This window comes from Heteronotia binoei, chromosome 1 (assembly GCF_032191835.1).
Source record: "Heteronotia binoei isolate CCM8104 ecotype False Entrance Well chromosome 1, APGP_CSIRO_Hbin_v1, whole genome shotgun sequence".
Classification (NCBI taxonomy): domain Eukaryota; kingdom Metazoa; phylum Chordata; class Lepidosauria; order Squamata; family Gekkonidae; genus Heteronotia; species Heteronotia binoei.
In genome coordinates this window covers 136,694,647-136,711,523 of record NC_083223.1, presented here as the reverse complement: position 1 = coordinate 136,711,523, position 16,877 = coordinate 136,694,647, and the positions used below count along the sequence as shown (strand labels likewise).

Genomic DNA, 16,877 nt, shown 5'->3' with positions numbered 1-16,877 from the left:
GTGTTACTTCCTGTGTATAAAATTAACAGAGTGGTAGGGTGTGTAAATAAACTTTAAAACTTGTTCTCTTCTTCCTCTGCTTATACATTTCTACAGGTCTCCCAGATGGCATCATTCTGCTGAGTGATACATTCACATTTGGAGCATAAAATGCATGTGTGCACACAGGCTGTTAAGAGAAGGACGTTATGTACAGGCTTGGCTTTTACTGCACTTTTTACTGCCAATTTCCTCTGAGATCATGAAACCACCTACTTTTCGCAGCATGTGATTACATCCAGGAAGCTAAATAATGGAATAGATAGCACTTCCCTTAAGATATTAGCTTCATACCTTGCAGGGGCTTGTCCCTCAAACATCTGGAATAGTACTGAGGCAGCACTATGTTTACTTTCAACACTAGTGGCTCAACATAGAATTAAACAGACCTTGCATACTTTAGGTCATTTATTTTGCTCTCCACCCAGCAAAATTATCAGCTACAATGCACTGAGCAACATATTTAGCAAAACTTAAAATTGTGATTTCTTCAATTTATAATAGACAACAAGAAGAAAAAAATGGAATGAAACAGGGTACAAATAAATGTTTGTTATAAAACATTTAATCAGATGTCAAGACTACTGACTATACTATAGAATACAGATAAAAGTTTAAGGCTGGTCCAGGTGCCATTGCAGCTGACGCTATAATACAATACAAACGGAAAACTTTTTATTTAAGAAACTTTAGTGAAACTTTGATGCTGCAGACCAAAGTAACTCAAAGAACTGTATCAAAGAAATCTCTGGATTGTAATAACATGAAGAAAATGAAAAGACAACCAAAACAGCAACATACCCTGTATTGACTAAATGTGCATTTCTTAAGAACTACTGCTTTGAAATGCCATCTGTCATTTGAAGAACATGTTATGTGATAAAAAGGTTGTATATGCTGAACAATAGGACGATGAGGGATATTTAATTCCATGTATTTATTAATCTATATTTTCTAGGAGTTAAGATTTATTTAGATGGGTCATTTAGAAACAATTCCATCAGATTCAAGATGTAGACTCTAAAGAGCAAGGGGCTCCATTCACTAAGGCTGAACTTCCACCCCTACCACACTGCAAGGAGGTTAATGAAACAGCTTCATGGGGTCCATCCCATCTAATTTAGAAATCTTTTATATGCCAGGAAACAGATGGTAGCAAGATGGCAAAGATCCTTCACCTACTCGGGGTCAGACTTCTTGAAATTTCCTGACAGCTAATGGGTATTCAGCAGTTAGTGCCCCTTTTCACCTTCTAATAACTAGCCCTGCACCACTCACCACACACCAACATGAACATACACAACATACTTCAAACACAACACTGTGCTAAAGAATGAGTATTCCCAACACTCACCAGAGAAGTATGGAAATGTAAGAAAAAAAGAACTAGGAAAGATGTAGCAGAAAGTAGTCAGCATTAAGAGATGTCTAATGGAAAAATACCTTTAAATATACAGAGTAGAAAGAAAGAAAACACAGAAAAATTTTAATTGAAATAAAGAAACCAAAATAACTTCAGATCGAATGAAGTGATAGACACAAAAAGAAAACTTTGATTGTTTTTATGAACAGATTCTTATACAAATGCTTCTGGGTCACTTGTTTGCAATATCCATATAGAAATACTTTTCCTAAAAATATTTTCTTCATTCATCAGCTCTCTCCTGCCACCTATAGGTCATGCAAGGATTGCCTACGAAAACATATGTCTTGCCTTCCAGTTAATAAACAATAGTTGTTTTAACAGAAACTAAACTCTAAACTTGGTATCCTGATTTAGATGCCCCAGGTTGGCCCCATTCTGTCAGACCTCAGAAGTTAAGCAGGGTCAGCTCTGGTTAGTACATGGATGAGAGGCCACTGAGGAAGTCAAGGTTCAACTCTTGCCTTGAAAATTCTGCGGGGTTGTCGTAAGTCTGCCATGGCTTGACAGCATTTTCCACCTAATTCTATTGTAGACTTTAATGCTGGAAACCACAACAGGCATGGCAATGTATTTTCATACTGTAGTGAGCAGAACAATCATGGTAAAGTGATAAGAAAAAAAATATTATGCAGCCTGGCCTGGCACAATATTTCACCAGTCTGTGCAGTTCAATAATAGTGGCTCACTCAACAGGAAGCCAACCTACCTCACATGCTATAGTGAAACTACAGGAATCATAAGACTGAGCCTCCTGATTTCAATGACAGCTATTGATATTGGTAAAGAACATCTACCATCAGACATGGCCATATTTCACTATCTGGAAGATCTTAAAATTTAAAATATCACTAAGTATTTCTGTGGATTGGGGGGGAGGCAGGGAAGTCCAGCTCTGTGGCCAGAAACCTATTCCATCCACAGAAATCACCCCTGAGATTCAAGCTCATGTTTTGTTTGCTTATTTCATGTCCATTATACTGGATGGAGTCAGTTCATAATTTGAAATGCAGAAGATTTAAGATCTAAGTGATGTGCATTGCTCTGTTGCTTGATTTTCAAAGATGCTATGATGAACATGTTATGTACCTTTAATCACTTCTAGAGCATTACCCCTTTCCATGGCTCTCTTTAAAGACCAAAGGCTGGATTTTATGAATCCATTCCTCTTGCAAGAAGGCTTGCTCTGGCAGAAGAGGTTCCACTGGAATAAGAGGCAGGAAAGGCAATTTCACCCACTTTTCCTTCACTACTACATCTATCTATGTTTTTGAGAAAGGAGAAGGAATGAAACACCCACTCTAGGATCCAACTTCTATACTTTAAAAGTGATCAACAAGCTAAACTAAAATGTAGAATTGTGTACCTTGCAAGCCAAAGCCAAAACATCTTCGACTCTGTCTTCTGGCTTGAAAGTTAACATCAGGCCTTGACAGTCAGGAAAATGAATGTATGTTTGGATGTCCCAGGTATTTTCTTTTGTGGCATTCTCTGGAGTCGAGTAGTACACATTTAGAAATTCATCTACTTTCTGCTGAGGAAAAAAGAAGAGAGGAAGATGTATGCACCCTTTTAATGTAACAAAAGTCACTTAAAACAGCAATTTTCAACATACGGGTTGGAACCCTCAGGTGAGTCAGAAATCCCTATAAAGCTGCAATTTTGGGGTGGTGGGGTGGTGGCGGTGCTTTTCTGGAAATACCTGCTGCTAGTGCATATGGGCAGAGAGCAAATGCCACATCTCCTGTTACTCTTTACTCACACACTGAGAGGAGGAGGATAGTAAGATGAGGCCACCCAGGAACAGAGGATAAATTTGAGAACAGGCAGGTTCAAAGAAACACAGACTCCTCATCTGCCTGTCACATGACTGTGATATTATACCAGATCCTGACATGTGGTTGCAGCTCATTGGGTTCTATGCTTCAACATGAGATTAAAGGCAGTTCCCCGTTCTGAAATGATTAAAGACCATCGGCATAAACTGTATTTGCTACTGATATTATTTGATCAACAAAAAAACCATGCTTTTATCTCACCTATATACACTGTTTCCTTCTCCAAGCACTCTTATCCCCTTTGGTCATTTTCTGACAAATTAGCACTGCAGAGCCCATCCCCATCTAACTACTGAGTCCAATTAATCCATTAGGCCTCAGTGATGAAATCCTGAACCATATACTCTTTAGCTCAGGGGCAGCCAACGGTAGCTCTCCAGATGTTTTTTGCCTACAACTCCCATCAGCCCCAGCCAGCATGGCCAATGGCTGGGGCTGATGGGAGTTATAGGCAAAAAACATCTGGAGAGCTACCATTGGCCACCCCTGTTCTAGCTCCTTTCAGCTTGAGAGAGAGAGAGAGCACTTCTGGAGAGTGTGCTAACAGTCAGACTTCACTAGGTTTCGGTGGACCCCCCCCCCTCTCATATACAGGGTTGGCTTGGCCCCAAACATTACCTGCTGTCTCAAACCATTCTTCCTGGTACCACTGTCTTATCCATGTAAAGACTGTAGAACAGTCAGCAGTTTACTTCATGACTTCTATTCTGAATTTGAGCCATTTTTCAAATTTGCTTACTGTCACTGAATACAATAATTACAAATTAAGAAAGATTCCTTTGTTGCAAAAAGTTATTTTAGGAGCCATCCAGGTTCCAACAGGATAGAGTAATAACTTACTCATAACAGAATGTTTTGTATAACTGATGATTATCTCACTTCATGAAAGGTCCTTTTACCAAGCGACACGCTATATAACATAAGAACATAAGAGAAGCCATACTGAATCAGGTGGCCCATCCAGTCCAACACTTTGTCACACAGTGGCCAAAAAACCCAAGTGTCATCAGGAGGTCCACCAGTGGGGCCAGGACACTAGAAGCCCTCCCACTGCTGCCCCCAAGCACCAATAATAAAGAGCATCACATGCTCCAGAACAGAGAGTTCAATCTATACCTTGTGGCTAATAGCCACTGATGGACCTCTGCTCCATATGTTTATCCAATCCCCTCTTGAAGCTGTCTATGCCTGTAGCTGCCATCACCTCCTGTGCCAGTGAATTCCATGTGTTAATCACCTTTCAGGTGAAGAAGTACTGTACTTCCTTTTATCTGTTCTAACATGACAATATCCTCATGGTAATACACCTACATAACTCACGTTCTAAAACAGAGTAAGGAAGGTAAGTCATGACTGAGAGAAATGTCCCATTGTAACATCAGTGAGATAGTTCACAGAAACAGCCTTAAATCACAGAATTCAAAGAGTCTTGGAGACACTTCACACAATCCCCACATAAACTTACAAGTGCTAAATGCAATGTGCTATTATGCAATGACACACATGTATGCAACTGTAGTGATCATATGATCTATAAATAAAGCACACATAAAATTAATTTTATGTAAAACAGATGTTCAGTCTCTAATTGTGCCTATATTTCTTCTTTCAAGATTTGATAAGAGCCTTTTTTCAAAATGTCTGCATATGCAAGTACTTTCTTGTGTAATTTTATGCAGAAGTTAGGAAATAATAAACTTATACAACCGATATAGTTACTGATGCAATGATTTTAATAAATTCACACTTTTAAAAAGATTTCATCAGCAGAGGGCACTGGAGTGTATAGCACCACTAGATAAGAAAATACACTACTGGTAGAAATATTAAAGGCTTGCATTTTAAAGCACTATTAATATTAAAATACCAGATAATTCAGCAAAGCCACCCACTTTCAAGTTTAGACTACGATAACGAGGGGGGCAGGGAACCCAGTCAGCTACAGAAAAGGCATCCAGTATAATAAAACCAAGAAAGGATGAACCCACAAAACCAGAACTTATCAGTGCTTTGAATAAGAGACTAAAGTCCTGCTAAGTTCTAGCCCTAACCTGGATGGACCAGGCTCTCCTGACCTCATCAGATCTTGGAAGCTAAGCAGGGTCAGCCATGGCTAGTATTTGAATTGGAGACCACTCTATGAGGTCACCATAAGTCAGGTATAACTTGATGGCACTTTACACCACCACCAAGTTCTATTACAAGTCATATACTCTGTACAAGTAATTTCTAAGCAGAACAGACCACTGCAAGGTTCGCACTGAAATGGAAAAACTCTTCTCAGAGAGCTCCCTCCATCCCCTTTTTGTCTTCAGGTCTCCAGGTGGAGTGGGGCAGGAACCAGAACTGAAACTTTTTCTAAAGCCAGTTTGAGTAAGTGAGCACTAACTAAGGCTGCATTTAGATATCGCTTTTAACCAACATTATGAATCCAGCTTGCTGCCAGGCTCACACAAACTTCCTTCTCATGCGGAACATTCTTGCTGGAAACCAACTCCAGTTAACACTGATGTACACATGCAAGACTGGAAGCCTGCATTAAACTCTTGGTAGAATTTGAGGGACTGAAGAAGCAGGAGGGCTTTACTCTGGTTAATTCACAAAAAAGCGGATTTACATGTCATAGATAGCTACGGTTAATTACTAATCAGTATTCTGCTATTTCCACAAGGATTCTCTCTCCCAAGTTCCATTCCCCCAGAAAGTGAGGGGTTTTTATCGGGCTTCCCCAAAGAATTGTACCTTCCTGACTTTTTACAGATTTTGTCAGATCTTTTCGAAGCCTGCTTTGCTGCAAAATTGAGCAAAAGCCTGGATGGGCCATCAGTCATTTTTCCCGATGCTGTCTCTGCAGTGGTCATTTCCCTCCCCTGCCACTAGGGGGCTATTTTTTAAATCAACGAGTATGGTATCAATATAGCACCATAAGAATATGTGCAACAAGTCCCCTGAATTCCCAGCTTTCATTTAAAAGTTTCATTTAAAAAGTGTCTAGAACTTTTCATTCAGGGGAAAGGCATATCTCTGCAACACAAGGGACTAAAGACTTGCTTTTTTGTTCATGAAAAGGAAAGCTGGGAATTTGAAGAACACATACCGTTCTTCATACTGTTAACCACATTATGCTGATATGATATCCAAATGCTTTTTTTTTTAATAAGAGCTGTGAGATTCTGTTCTCAACTCCCCAGAGGATCCTATGCCCCACCCTGCTCGATAACAGAATCTCACAGTCTTTGTGTTTTCTCTCGTTGCAAAGAGATCAACTTCTGGGACTCTAGATACACTGTCTTTATGGACCGTTCATGAGATAGTGTCCCTGCTCCACTCAATCTGTCAGCCTCCATGTTTAAGTTTCCAGGAATATGGATAGCTTGAATGCAAGCACTGAGCTTCAAGACCATTAACCCAGTCAAAGTAGCCCGTTGGCATAGGCCCTTGAATCCTGTGCTTCCTTGATTGTTTCAATAAAACATTGTAACAAACATTTTCCGTTTGAAGCAGTATGCACCGATTCCACAGAATATCTGAGAAACAGCTAAGGGGATTCTGAACTGCTTGCAACTTTAGAGAGTTAATATCAATAATATGCCTCTCGTCCTTCAACCATGTACCCTGTGCAGAAAATCCTTCACAGTGGCCACCTCAACCCAAGAATGAAGTGTCTGTGGTAAAGACAACTTCATGCTCAGGAACATCAAAGGATGTGCCCTAGGAAAAGTTGTAATGAGAAAGCCACCATGTCAGGGAATGGATAACCTGTCTGGGAACAGAAAATCTATGCCATTGGGGATAGTAAGTCCACTATATCAGGATGGAAACTAGAGCTGTAGGGGCTGCACATGTAGCCTGGCAAGGAGCAGAACTGCTATCATAAAAGCCATATAGCCCAAAGGGCAAAGGATTTTCCAAACTGATTGAAATTGCTTTGATCTAAATTGCCTAGCTAAAATAGAAATGTCTTTTGGGAACAACTTCTAGTCAGAAGGACGATTTATGTGATGTGGCTACCTCTCTTGGAGGGGGCAGCTGGAGCATCAACCTTTATCTGCAGGACCACCTTTTCCCCATATATCCCCCAGAGAGCATTGCGTTCAGGGACAAAAAATCTGCTGTCCACCCCTGGAACAAAGGAGGCCAGGTTGCGTTTGAGACGAGCCAGGGCCTTCTCGGTGGCAGCACCAGAGTTATGGAATGCTCTCCTGGAGGCCATAAGGGCCCTGCGGGACCTTCCTACGTTCCGCAGGGCCTGTAAGACTGAACTGTTTCGACAAGCCTTCGAAGCTCAAACCGAGAGAGAGCTGCCACCTGACATCAGTTAGAGTATCCAGTGTCCAACCATCTGAAAAGCAGAACCGCCAACATAGTAATGGTACAGCACTGTGGAATAGTTTTTAAATTATAATTGTATTAATGTTTTATAGATTTTATTGATGTACTGTTTTAAACGAATGTTGTGAGCCTCCCTGAGTCCGCTTGCGGAGAGGGCGGGATAGAAGTGTAATGTAAATAAATAAATAAACCTAGGTTGGCTGGAACCCTTGCATTTATGATAGCCCTACTGGCGAATAAAGGGCTTAGAAATAAGACACTGGGGCCCTGGAGGGTTAGCTTAGCAGTAATCCCTTTGATAAGGGTGCCAGGACTAACATACAAACAGCCTCTGCATGAATTGAGATAGACCAGGTGAGACCCCCTCCCCCCCTTTTTAACAGTGTTTAGCTGTAAAAACAGTGCTGATGGCAGGCCTGCTCATACACTGCACAGAACATTGATGATGAACTAAAGTTCTTCCACATCTAGATACAGAAAGATTTTATACTACACACTAGAAAACTAAAAAGCACAATAAAATCCAAATAGGCTTCCTCCATTTGTGCAACATTTCATCTAGACAGAAGCATATGAACTGCTATCATGCTTGTTGTTATCCTCCTGAATGGAAAGTTTCTCATGACTTTCCAAACTATACAACCTGCTATATTTCTTTTGCTCATTGTTCTTTGGACCCAACCATTTTATTGCTTAAGTGCTGCAAATTTATTCAGATTATTTTAAAACCAGGGCTAGGCTCAAATTAGAGATGGGGAACACTTCCACGGACAAATTATTCAATGTGTGTAACTGAAGAAGTGTATAATTCTAGCTCAACACCAGGCATCTAAACTGTGGTGGAAGTGGTTTGCACACACATCCACTGAGTTTTAAGGCCCTTGGTTTTATATGGCAGAAATGTGGGCTCAGCTTTGCACCACATTTGGTTCACCGTTAGATGTCACATCAAACCTCTGCTTGTGATGAACCCAGCTTATGTACCATGCTTGAGTGCTCTATTGCTCCTCCTTTTATGCACACAGTAGGATTGAATTCTTCCTGGTTTGGAAAGCCTTAAATCAAACTCCAGCTGGCCATACCACCAGAATGCAGGTGCCTGGGCAAAGAGGAATTTGTCCCACCCCTAGGATTTAAAATTAGGTTTTGTAGGGAGAAAACAAGCTCCACTTTGCCAGATGCTTGCATTCAATTGTAAAAGCAAAGAGGAGTTGCAGTGATGTGCTCTAACAATATTTTTCTTGCCTAAGAGTACCACGTAAAAAATCATTACAAGCAGCAAACAATGTTCTTAGGTTTATTGTGGCTGTGGATAACTATGTTTTAAAGTTCTGGCATTTGATGGAAGCACCCTCTATTTAAATATATATATTTGCACTAGTTGTGTTCAAGGGATTATTGTTCCACCCACATTTTCCATCTTAGAAACGAAAGGGTTTTTTTACAGCTATGCCTGAAGAGTGACTAATACCACAATAACTTTATTCATTCAGTGCCACATAGAACTTTGACAGCACATTCAATTTTCCAGAGGCAGATGCCAGGGTTGTAGAGTGCAGCATGTTATACCATGGTGTTGCTTGAAGAGCAGCTGGTTACTTCATGGTTTTCCTGCCTTTGTTTGTCACTATTTTCATATGAAACACCTCAGAAAACCTGCATGGAACATTTAACGGCGCTGCGCTTCACTGAACTCATCAGGAAGTCTCTTGTAAAGGTTTGATTTTATTTTTTTTCTTCAGAATTTCCTAATAAAATAGGCTTACTTCCAACCTCAACGGTTTTGCAAGCTATGATGAATCACTTTTTCAGCTGTTGGATAAGGCACCAAAACTGTAAGAACCACTGCAAAGCTACAGTTGCTGCTATTCAGCTCCTTAAAATGTTTACAGGGACAGAATACTCACTTATTAATGTAACAGACATAAGGCTTATAGAGGAAAGCAAGTTCCACAGAAGGGACAACTTGCCTCAAATCCAGTCTCATGATAAATTAACAGTTTTCCATCTGTTCTCTTAACTGCTGGGCATGTGCTCAAATACTTTTTAAAAATACAGTTTGTGCAGTCATTTTTGTTGTCAAGATGATGGCACCATGACAGGAAAACAAAGCTTAAAGTTCCAAGACAGTTGACAAACTCTGAAGAAAAGTTTTAAAATGCTACCATTGTACTTTTATTACACTTATTGATCTTGTTTAAACATCACAGTCACACGAATCCAAGCAGCCAAAGGTACATTTCACCAATCATGACATTGATTTCAATATTGCAGTAATTTCATGACAGGTGCTCCAGTATAACTGGGAAAGTTTTTAGTAATTGGGATAAGCATAGCAGAGGAAAGCCTAAAAACATGAACTCACCCAAACAAGAGATGTGTATTCTGTTGAAAAGGGGCAACACACACCGGGGGGGGGGGATACAAAATGTGTCAAAATGCTTTGGGAAAAGGATAGCATTGTTTGACCTTATTCTTGCCCTACTTCAATTATATACTTATGCTGTTGAATCAAGCAGCATTCATCCTAAAACATATTCAAAAGAGCCAGTGTAATAAAATCTAACATTTATTTTAAATTCCTGAAACTGAATGCGCATGTGTGATAGATGGGCAATAGTCCTATTCCCTTCTGCATATAGCCAATCACCTTTAGTGTAGGAGGGGATAAAAACTCTAACTTCAATACTCATAACATGTAGAATTATTGAATAAACATTAAAAGGTTTCTCAACTATACTGTTAAACCTTTAGAAGCCAATTAATTTAGTCAGTCACAAAAGGAGATAGTGACAACAGCTTTGGTGAAAAGCAGGGAAAGACGAAGTCTGTTTTCACATATTTTTAGTTGTAACATTAACAAGCAGTACTATGATCATATAAGACATTTATATTTTAATATGAAGATATTATGAAGATTGTGCAGGTCCACAGGAAACTCTGGGAAGGGCAGTCTTTCTCTTATTGTACAGCTGATAGAGCAGAGAAGGAAAAGTAAACACTTCATACAACTAGTTAAGTACTGCATAACGTTGTTCCAGATTCCCTGCCTGAATGGTCAAAGCATCTCCCCAGGTCTGTTCACCAATCAGATACTGGAATGCCAATCAGTACATATTACTGTGCATTCCCTTAGAATGAGTGCTGAGTCTTTGATAAAGAAGCACCATTTTTGACTTAAAAATAGAGACCTGCCAAGGAGTAAAGTGAACCTTTAACTAAACCCAAGATACCCACGTCCCAGTTTTGGTACTCCAGTAAGGCAACAGACACGCAAAAATAAAGAGAACTGGATGGAAGATGAAGCTCATCTAATACTGGGAGAGAAGAAGAGAAAAGTTCATCTCAGAGATGCTGGACATTGTAATTTTGTTGAAAGTTGAGTAAACACCATCTGAAACTTACCAGAACATAGCTGTACCTTGTTTCAAGTTTGACTGGCTTCCCTAGGGTTTTCCAGTACTGCTTCTTCTCAGGCTACTTATACAATTACCAAAATCCATTTGGGACTTCACCAAAAAAGTTGGTCTAAACTTAAAAATTTCAATGTGAGACTGAGGTGGTTTTCAAATGTCTTCTGGATAACCCTGGGACTGTTCAGATACTTTATCAGGAGTTCCTGATAAAGACTGCTTGCCCACTAACAGCTGATTTCCCCTATAATGTATGGAATAACAGGCATCATAAGACAGATAGTTTAAATTGTATGAACCACATGTGGGCTCTTGAATCCTCTGCAAAGCACAGTGATTTTCATGGAAGGACATTTAAGAGTTTTTTGGCAGATACACTGAAGGAGAAAAATTCCGTTGAAGGGAGAAAAATCTGAAAACCACTGGTACACAAAAACACAGCATTTGAGCCCATCACTTGGGGATGCGGCCTGTTCCATGGCAGGCAACAGTATGAATGTCTATAATGTCTTAAGTTAAAAATGCATAGTTTGAACAACATCCATGCTACAAATAGTATGACACCACCACACTGATGCAAGATATACAAATAAATATTTAAGTGCCTCCTGTGAACCCTTTCAGAACCTCGTGTGGGAAAAGAAGCAGTGATTTTTTTCCCCCCTTCAGAGACAGGCCAAACAAACTTTCCTTCTGCTTTATATTTTTCATATGACATGAATCAAGAAATACATTAAGTCAGTGCCCAGAGCAAAAGTTAGTTTATCTTACCTCAGTAGGATTACTGGAATTCTGAGGCAGCTGAGTTCCAGTAAATCCATGCCCACTAGCTGAGTCAAATATCTAATTGAAAGAAATAAATAGGTTAAACTATAAACTCCACATTGTGTGGTATATTTTGTATGCAAAGAGGGAAAGATACAGGACTACAGATAGGTTAAGCTGAACTACTATGAAATATTTAATGATATAATTCTCAAATGGGATCTGTGTTTGTAGGGAGAAAGCGCAGTTAGCCCCAGCTCCCAAAACCTCACTCCAGGTAAAAGTTTTACAAATCATGCAGCTGGAGAATATCAATTCACCAAACCAATCAATTTTATCTACCAAACTAAAATGATCAATAGCAGCTTTTTTTATTACTCTGCTATAACAACCTACCACCCATGAGTTTGGAATTTGTGGTCAAACAATACGTTGTTTATTACTACATAAACTCATTAATGTTGTTCTCAAACAGCCAGGATTTTCTGTTTTAAGAATCTGAATCTGAGTAAGAGATTCAGGGAGTGTCCAACAGTGAGCTGGTGCTAGAGTTCTCTCTGCTGGACCACACTGGGGGGGGGGGGGGGGGTATTCTTCACCAACAGCATAAGAACATAAGAGAAGGCATGTTGGATCAGGCCAATGGCCCATCCAGTCCATATATATATATATATATATATATATATATATATATATATATATATATATATATATATATATATATATATATATATATATATATATATATATATATATATATATATATATATATAGTGAGGAAAAGCCCCCTACTTTTCATACACATGGACATCATGATCGCCAGTGTGGTTGCCAGGGTGCCTGGAGTTTTGACTCTCACACATCTGCTCTAAGAAGTGGACTTTGCTTGCAGTTTCTAAGGCTTATGTGGATACTATAAGCCTCAGCTTTGCATTCTACATCTCTGAAGAGTGTTAGCCAGAACTACAGACATGCTCCAGCTGCTCCTTGTGTGCCCAGTCTTGGCCACTGCAGTGGAAGAAGCCAGGCCACCATGTTTCCAGCCTGCCTTCATGGACCTAAGGCTAACAACAGCAGAATCCATCTTGCTTTCCTGACCCAAGCATACCCTGCCAGGCTGGACTCATTCCTTCTTAGTGGGAAAGTCACACGTACACACCCTGAGCCTGCAAGCAACCCATCCGTTTTATGAATGGATTAATAGCTCCACTGTTGATCCTAATTGCCCAGCAATACCAGAACAATAAATCTTGCCCAGCAGAAGATGAGATAAGAGGAAGGACATCTTCTGTCTTCATCAAGTCTTCTGTCTAACCCGGGTGGTACCTAGGCCAGTATTTGATTCCCTATTGTCACCTTCCCAGCTAATCCCATTTAACCTTAAGTATCCAGCCATTCCCATTCTCACCCCAGTCTAATACCTTGGAGCCGCCCCAGGCAGCATTGCAGCTTGGAAATTTCCAGCTTCACCAGACTAAGGTGAAGTTCATTGGTCAAAACTGGCATCCAATTAGGTGTCAGCAAGGGATGTCCAGCCTTCTTGGTCATCGCAGAGCCTCCCCCTGCTCCTCCCCAAGACCTCCCAGCACCTAAGGGGTCTAAGAGAGTCTATTTAACCTCTGACCCAACTCCACTCATGTGTGCTCTCTATTCAGCAACCCCCTTATCCCGCTGTATAGATCCATCCCCGATTCCTGATCAGTTTCGGGTCCATCCCCCATTCATCGCCATCGGAGTCTTCCTTGGAGTCTGCGAGAGGTAGTATCACCCTGTATGTCCACCCTTTTATGTACCCCTATCGATCTCTCTATGTTTCTTTAGACCTGTGTGAATGTGTGATTGTTTTTGTACCTTGTGTGGAAGAACTATTGTTTCAAATAAATTACAATTGATTTTATTAAATTAGAGTCCAGTTTATTGAGCATTACTCTCTGAATGGTTGAGCCTGGTATACATAGATAAAAAAGATTCCTATTGGGCCAGCTGTCTCTCAATCTAATTCCCCAAGTTCTTTTTGAGAGCAGTTACCCTAACAATATATATATGGGAGTTTTGGGGAGAATTCATGGGAGGCATATTCTCCCAAACCCCTGGTTCAGGAACCACAAACCAGTCCAGTTTGTGCTTGAACCACAGTTCATGGTTTGGTTCGTGCCCATCTCTACTGTGAATAGTAAATTAAAAATAGGAGAAGATTACTGAAATTCTGTTACCAGCAGAACTGTCATTTTCCCATGTGACAACACCACACAGAGCATGTGAAAAACTGCCAAGAGATAATGTTAGAACTGTTTGTTTTATTTTCTGATTAGTTCTTGATTACTGTCTGCATCATATTAAATATCATTAGTTATAGACTGAATTTGTGGTTCTAAGTGACACACTGTGCTCATGACTTTGTGATTCTTGCTAATCATTGTTAACATGCAATTGAGATGTTTCCCACAGTTTCCTTTCCCAAACACTAGCAGATGGACAGCCACAGAAGCACAACTTTATTGTGTGATAATGGCTCCATGAACATACAAGATGTGTGAACAGCAGAGAAGTTTCTCAATGCTTTGTAAGAAGTTATGTCTCAGACACCCACTTGACCATCTGCATATCTAAATAAATTCAATTGAAACCCACTTTTACATTGTAAACTCAGTAAGGACTCTTAGTTGTCACATTTTGCACCAAATTATCATTAAGGACAGCTTCACATAGTGTTACATAATCAAGTCTGATATTGGAGCTTGCTTATTGAAAAGCATTTTTTCCCATCAGATTTGCAAACATAGCACTTCTTTGCTGACATTTCACGCTTGGCATATGTTTCTGTAGAACATTTTATTAAATTTTGCTTTACCATAGCCCATCAGCTACAGTTGAATTACCATATTTATGACCTTTCAAAACAATTTGCTACTATGAACATCAAAGGAACAGATAACAATCTTAAGGAACCACATATAATGCAACTTCCCATCTCTTCCATTAAGTAAGTAAATGGAGTAAATATATTTAAAAAGCCATTCCCCTTAATAATGTTTACAGCAGAGGCTGTATGAGTTTCAGATGTGCATTAATTATACACAATTAGGTCTGCTGCAAGAGATAATAAACTATGGTATCCTCATATTCATTTATCTAATTTTTATTCTCCCCATCTTCCAAGGAGTTCAAGAAGGCAAACATAAATTTCCCTCTCTCATGTATGCCAACGTATAGGCATGTTTGCCATTTGGTACAAACCCAGCTTTGTTGTTTTTTGGCCCAACCAATACAGTATAAAATAATGTAATAAACCAATAGGGAGACAGTTACAGAATGGACATTGTACTGGATGAACTTTTCAAGAATACCATGTTGATGAGAGATCCCTGGGCCATGGCAGTCACCTGGCTTTGATGACTTTGCCTTCCCATCAGCACTTACACTCAGAGTTCAAAGTTCATTCTTGATTCAGTACAACGCCACCGTTCTTGAAAGTTCCCTCTTTATTTATTAGTAACTCAGTGCAGTAAGTAAGGGTAGTCAACTTTAAATATATTTCAAGGATTACTTGCTGAATTTTCCAGTTGTGTGGTACTTAAAGATAGGCTTGGATTCCATTTATAAGTTCTGCAGGTGGGGGGGGGGCAGTTTTTGCCAATTCCCCTCTCCCACAGCAAATTCCCAACTCTTCCAAAACTATTCCTGAGGGTCTCTCCACCCACCAGGAGCAGCATTTCAGTGAACATTTGGAGTTGCAGAGAAAATTTAGCAAGTAAACCTTGAAATATATTTAAGATTGGCTACCCTTATTTGCTGCACCGAGTTTATAATAAATGAGGAGGGAACTTTCAAGAACTGTCGCATTGTTCTGAATAGGCAAGGAAGTTGTGCTCCACGGATGGAAAGCCTTCTGTGCACACAGATTTTTAAGGTGGGATCTAAGGTATAGTCTTGAATGATGTGCAAAACTAAGACTACTCATATTAAAGAATTGGTATATTGAATGATTATCGTATACTGTGTACAAGGAAGACAACGGATAACTCCTGTCACATGCTTATACCTCCAATGAAATATTATGGAACATTATGGAACCTGCATGAAAAGCCGAAGTTATTAGTGAGGACTTACTGAATCCACTTTTCTCAATTCAAGCAAATGCCTAAAAAGTAAAAAGATGATGCAATACTACATACAGAGCTCCCAAGCATATTCCCACCCCCTCAAATAGATGGAACACAGGACCCCAAACTCATATGCTTGCCTTACTAGGATAAAAAGCAGCTCTATGATGCCATTCTAGGACAGGAAATCAGCACAAGAGTAAAGGATTTACACCCCCACCCACACTGCAATCCAAATCCAAAGCAGAGTCCCACACACTGATGATTCAAAAGGTGGCTTTATACATGGAACACCCAGCATCTTATGTTTGGCTTGGGAGTTATTTTGGTCCAAAACTTTTCAATATGAAAGAAGCCTGTTGATAAGTAGGGCATGCAATCTGACACATAATGTTGGAGTATAGCTAATACTGTTTGCTAAGCATTCTGCTAAATTATAATTTTAATAAATAAATGTTGATTGGACTGGAAATCCTATACATCATAGATTGAGTGGGGAGGAGGAGACACTGCATCCCTCTAATGCTCTTCTATGATAACCTCCCCCCTCCCTACAGGAAACATGAAACTTAAAATTATTTAGATGCATCAAAAGAAGCACATCCTTTATAGGTGCACAGCACTGAATCAATATCAGACTGTAAAATTACCCATTTAACCTTTAGAAAAAAGATATATTAATCTGCAGAATTAAAACTGTAGCATGAAAAGGCAAACAAAATTATCCTAGACTGAAGACCTTGAGGAGTGTTCAGTTGCTAAGCTACTGTAGAGCTGTAATTGATAAATGCATTAGTCTAAGAGGCAATAACCAAAGTGATATAAACTAAATCTGCAAACGTTGGCTATGTAGTAAATTGAAACTTATTGGAGAAATAGCTAGACAGAAATCTCTCCCTTGCTCAATGCAAAAGTATCAGTCGCTTGAAAAACCACAAGGTGCCAGTAATTTACAGTTATAGTA

The 16,877-nt window shown here is 39.7% G+C and overlaps 1 protein-coding gene across 1 annotated transcript in view; it reads right to left on the bottom strand.

The window, feature by feature from the left end:
- Positions 1-16,877, bottom strand: part of TIAM2 (TIAM Rac1 associated GEF 2) — a 303,128-nt gene that overhangs the window by 107,880 nt on the left and 178,371 nt on the right. Inside the window, exons 10-11 of the mRNA XM_060241093.1 lie at positions 11,817-11,888; positions 2,829-2,996 (exon numbers count right to left, since the gene is read on the bottom strand). Of these exons, the coding sequence (XP_060097076.1) occupies positions 2,829-2,996; positions 11,817-11,888 (240 nt within the window). The remainder of the gene's footprint in view (positions 1-2,828; positions 2,997-11,816; positions 11,889-16,877) is intronic.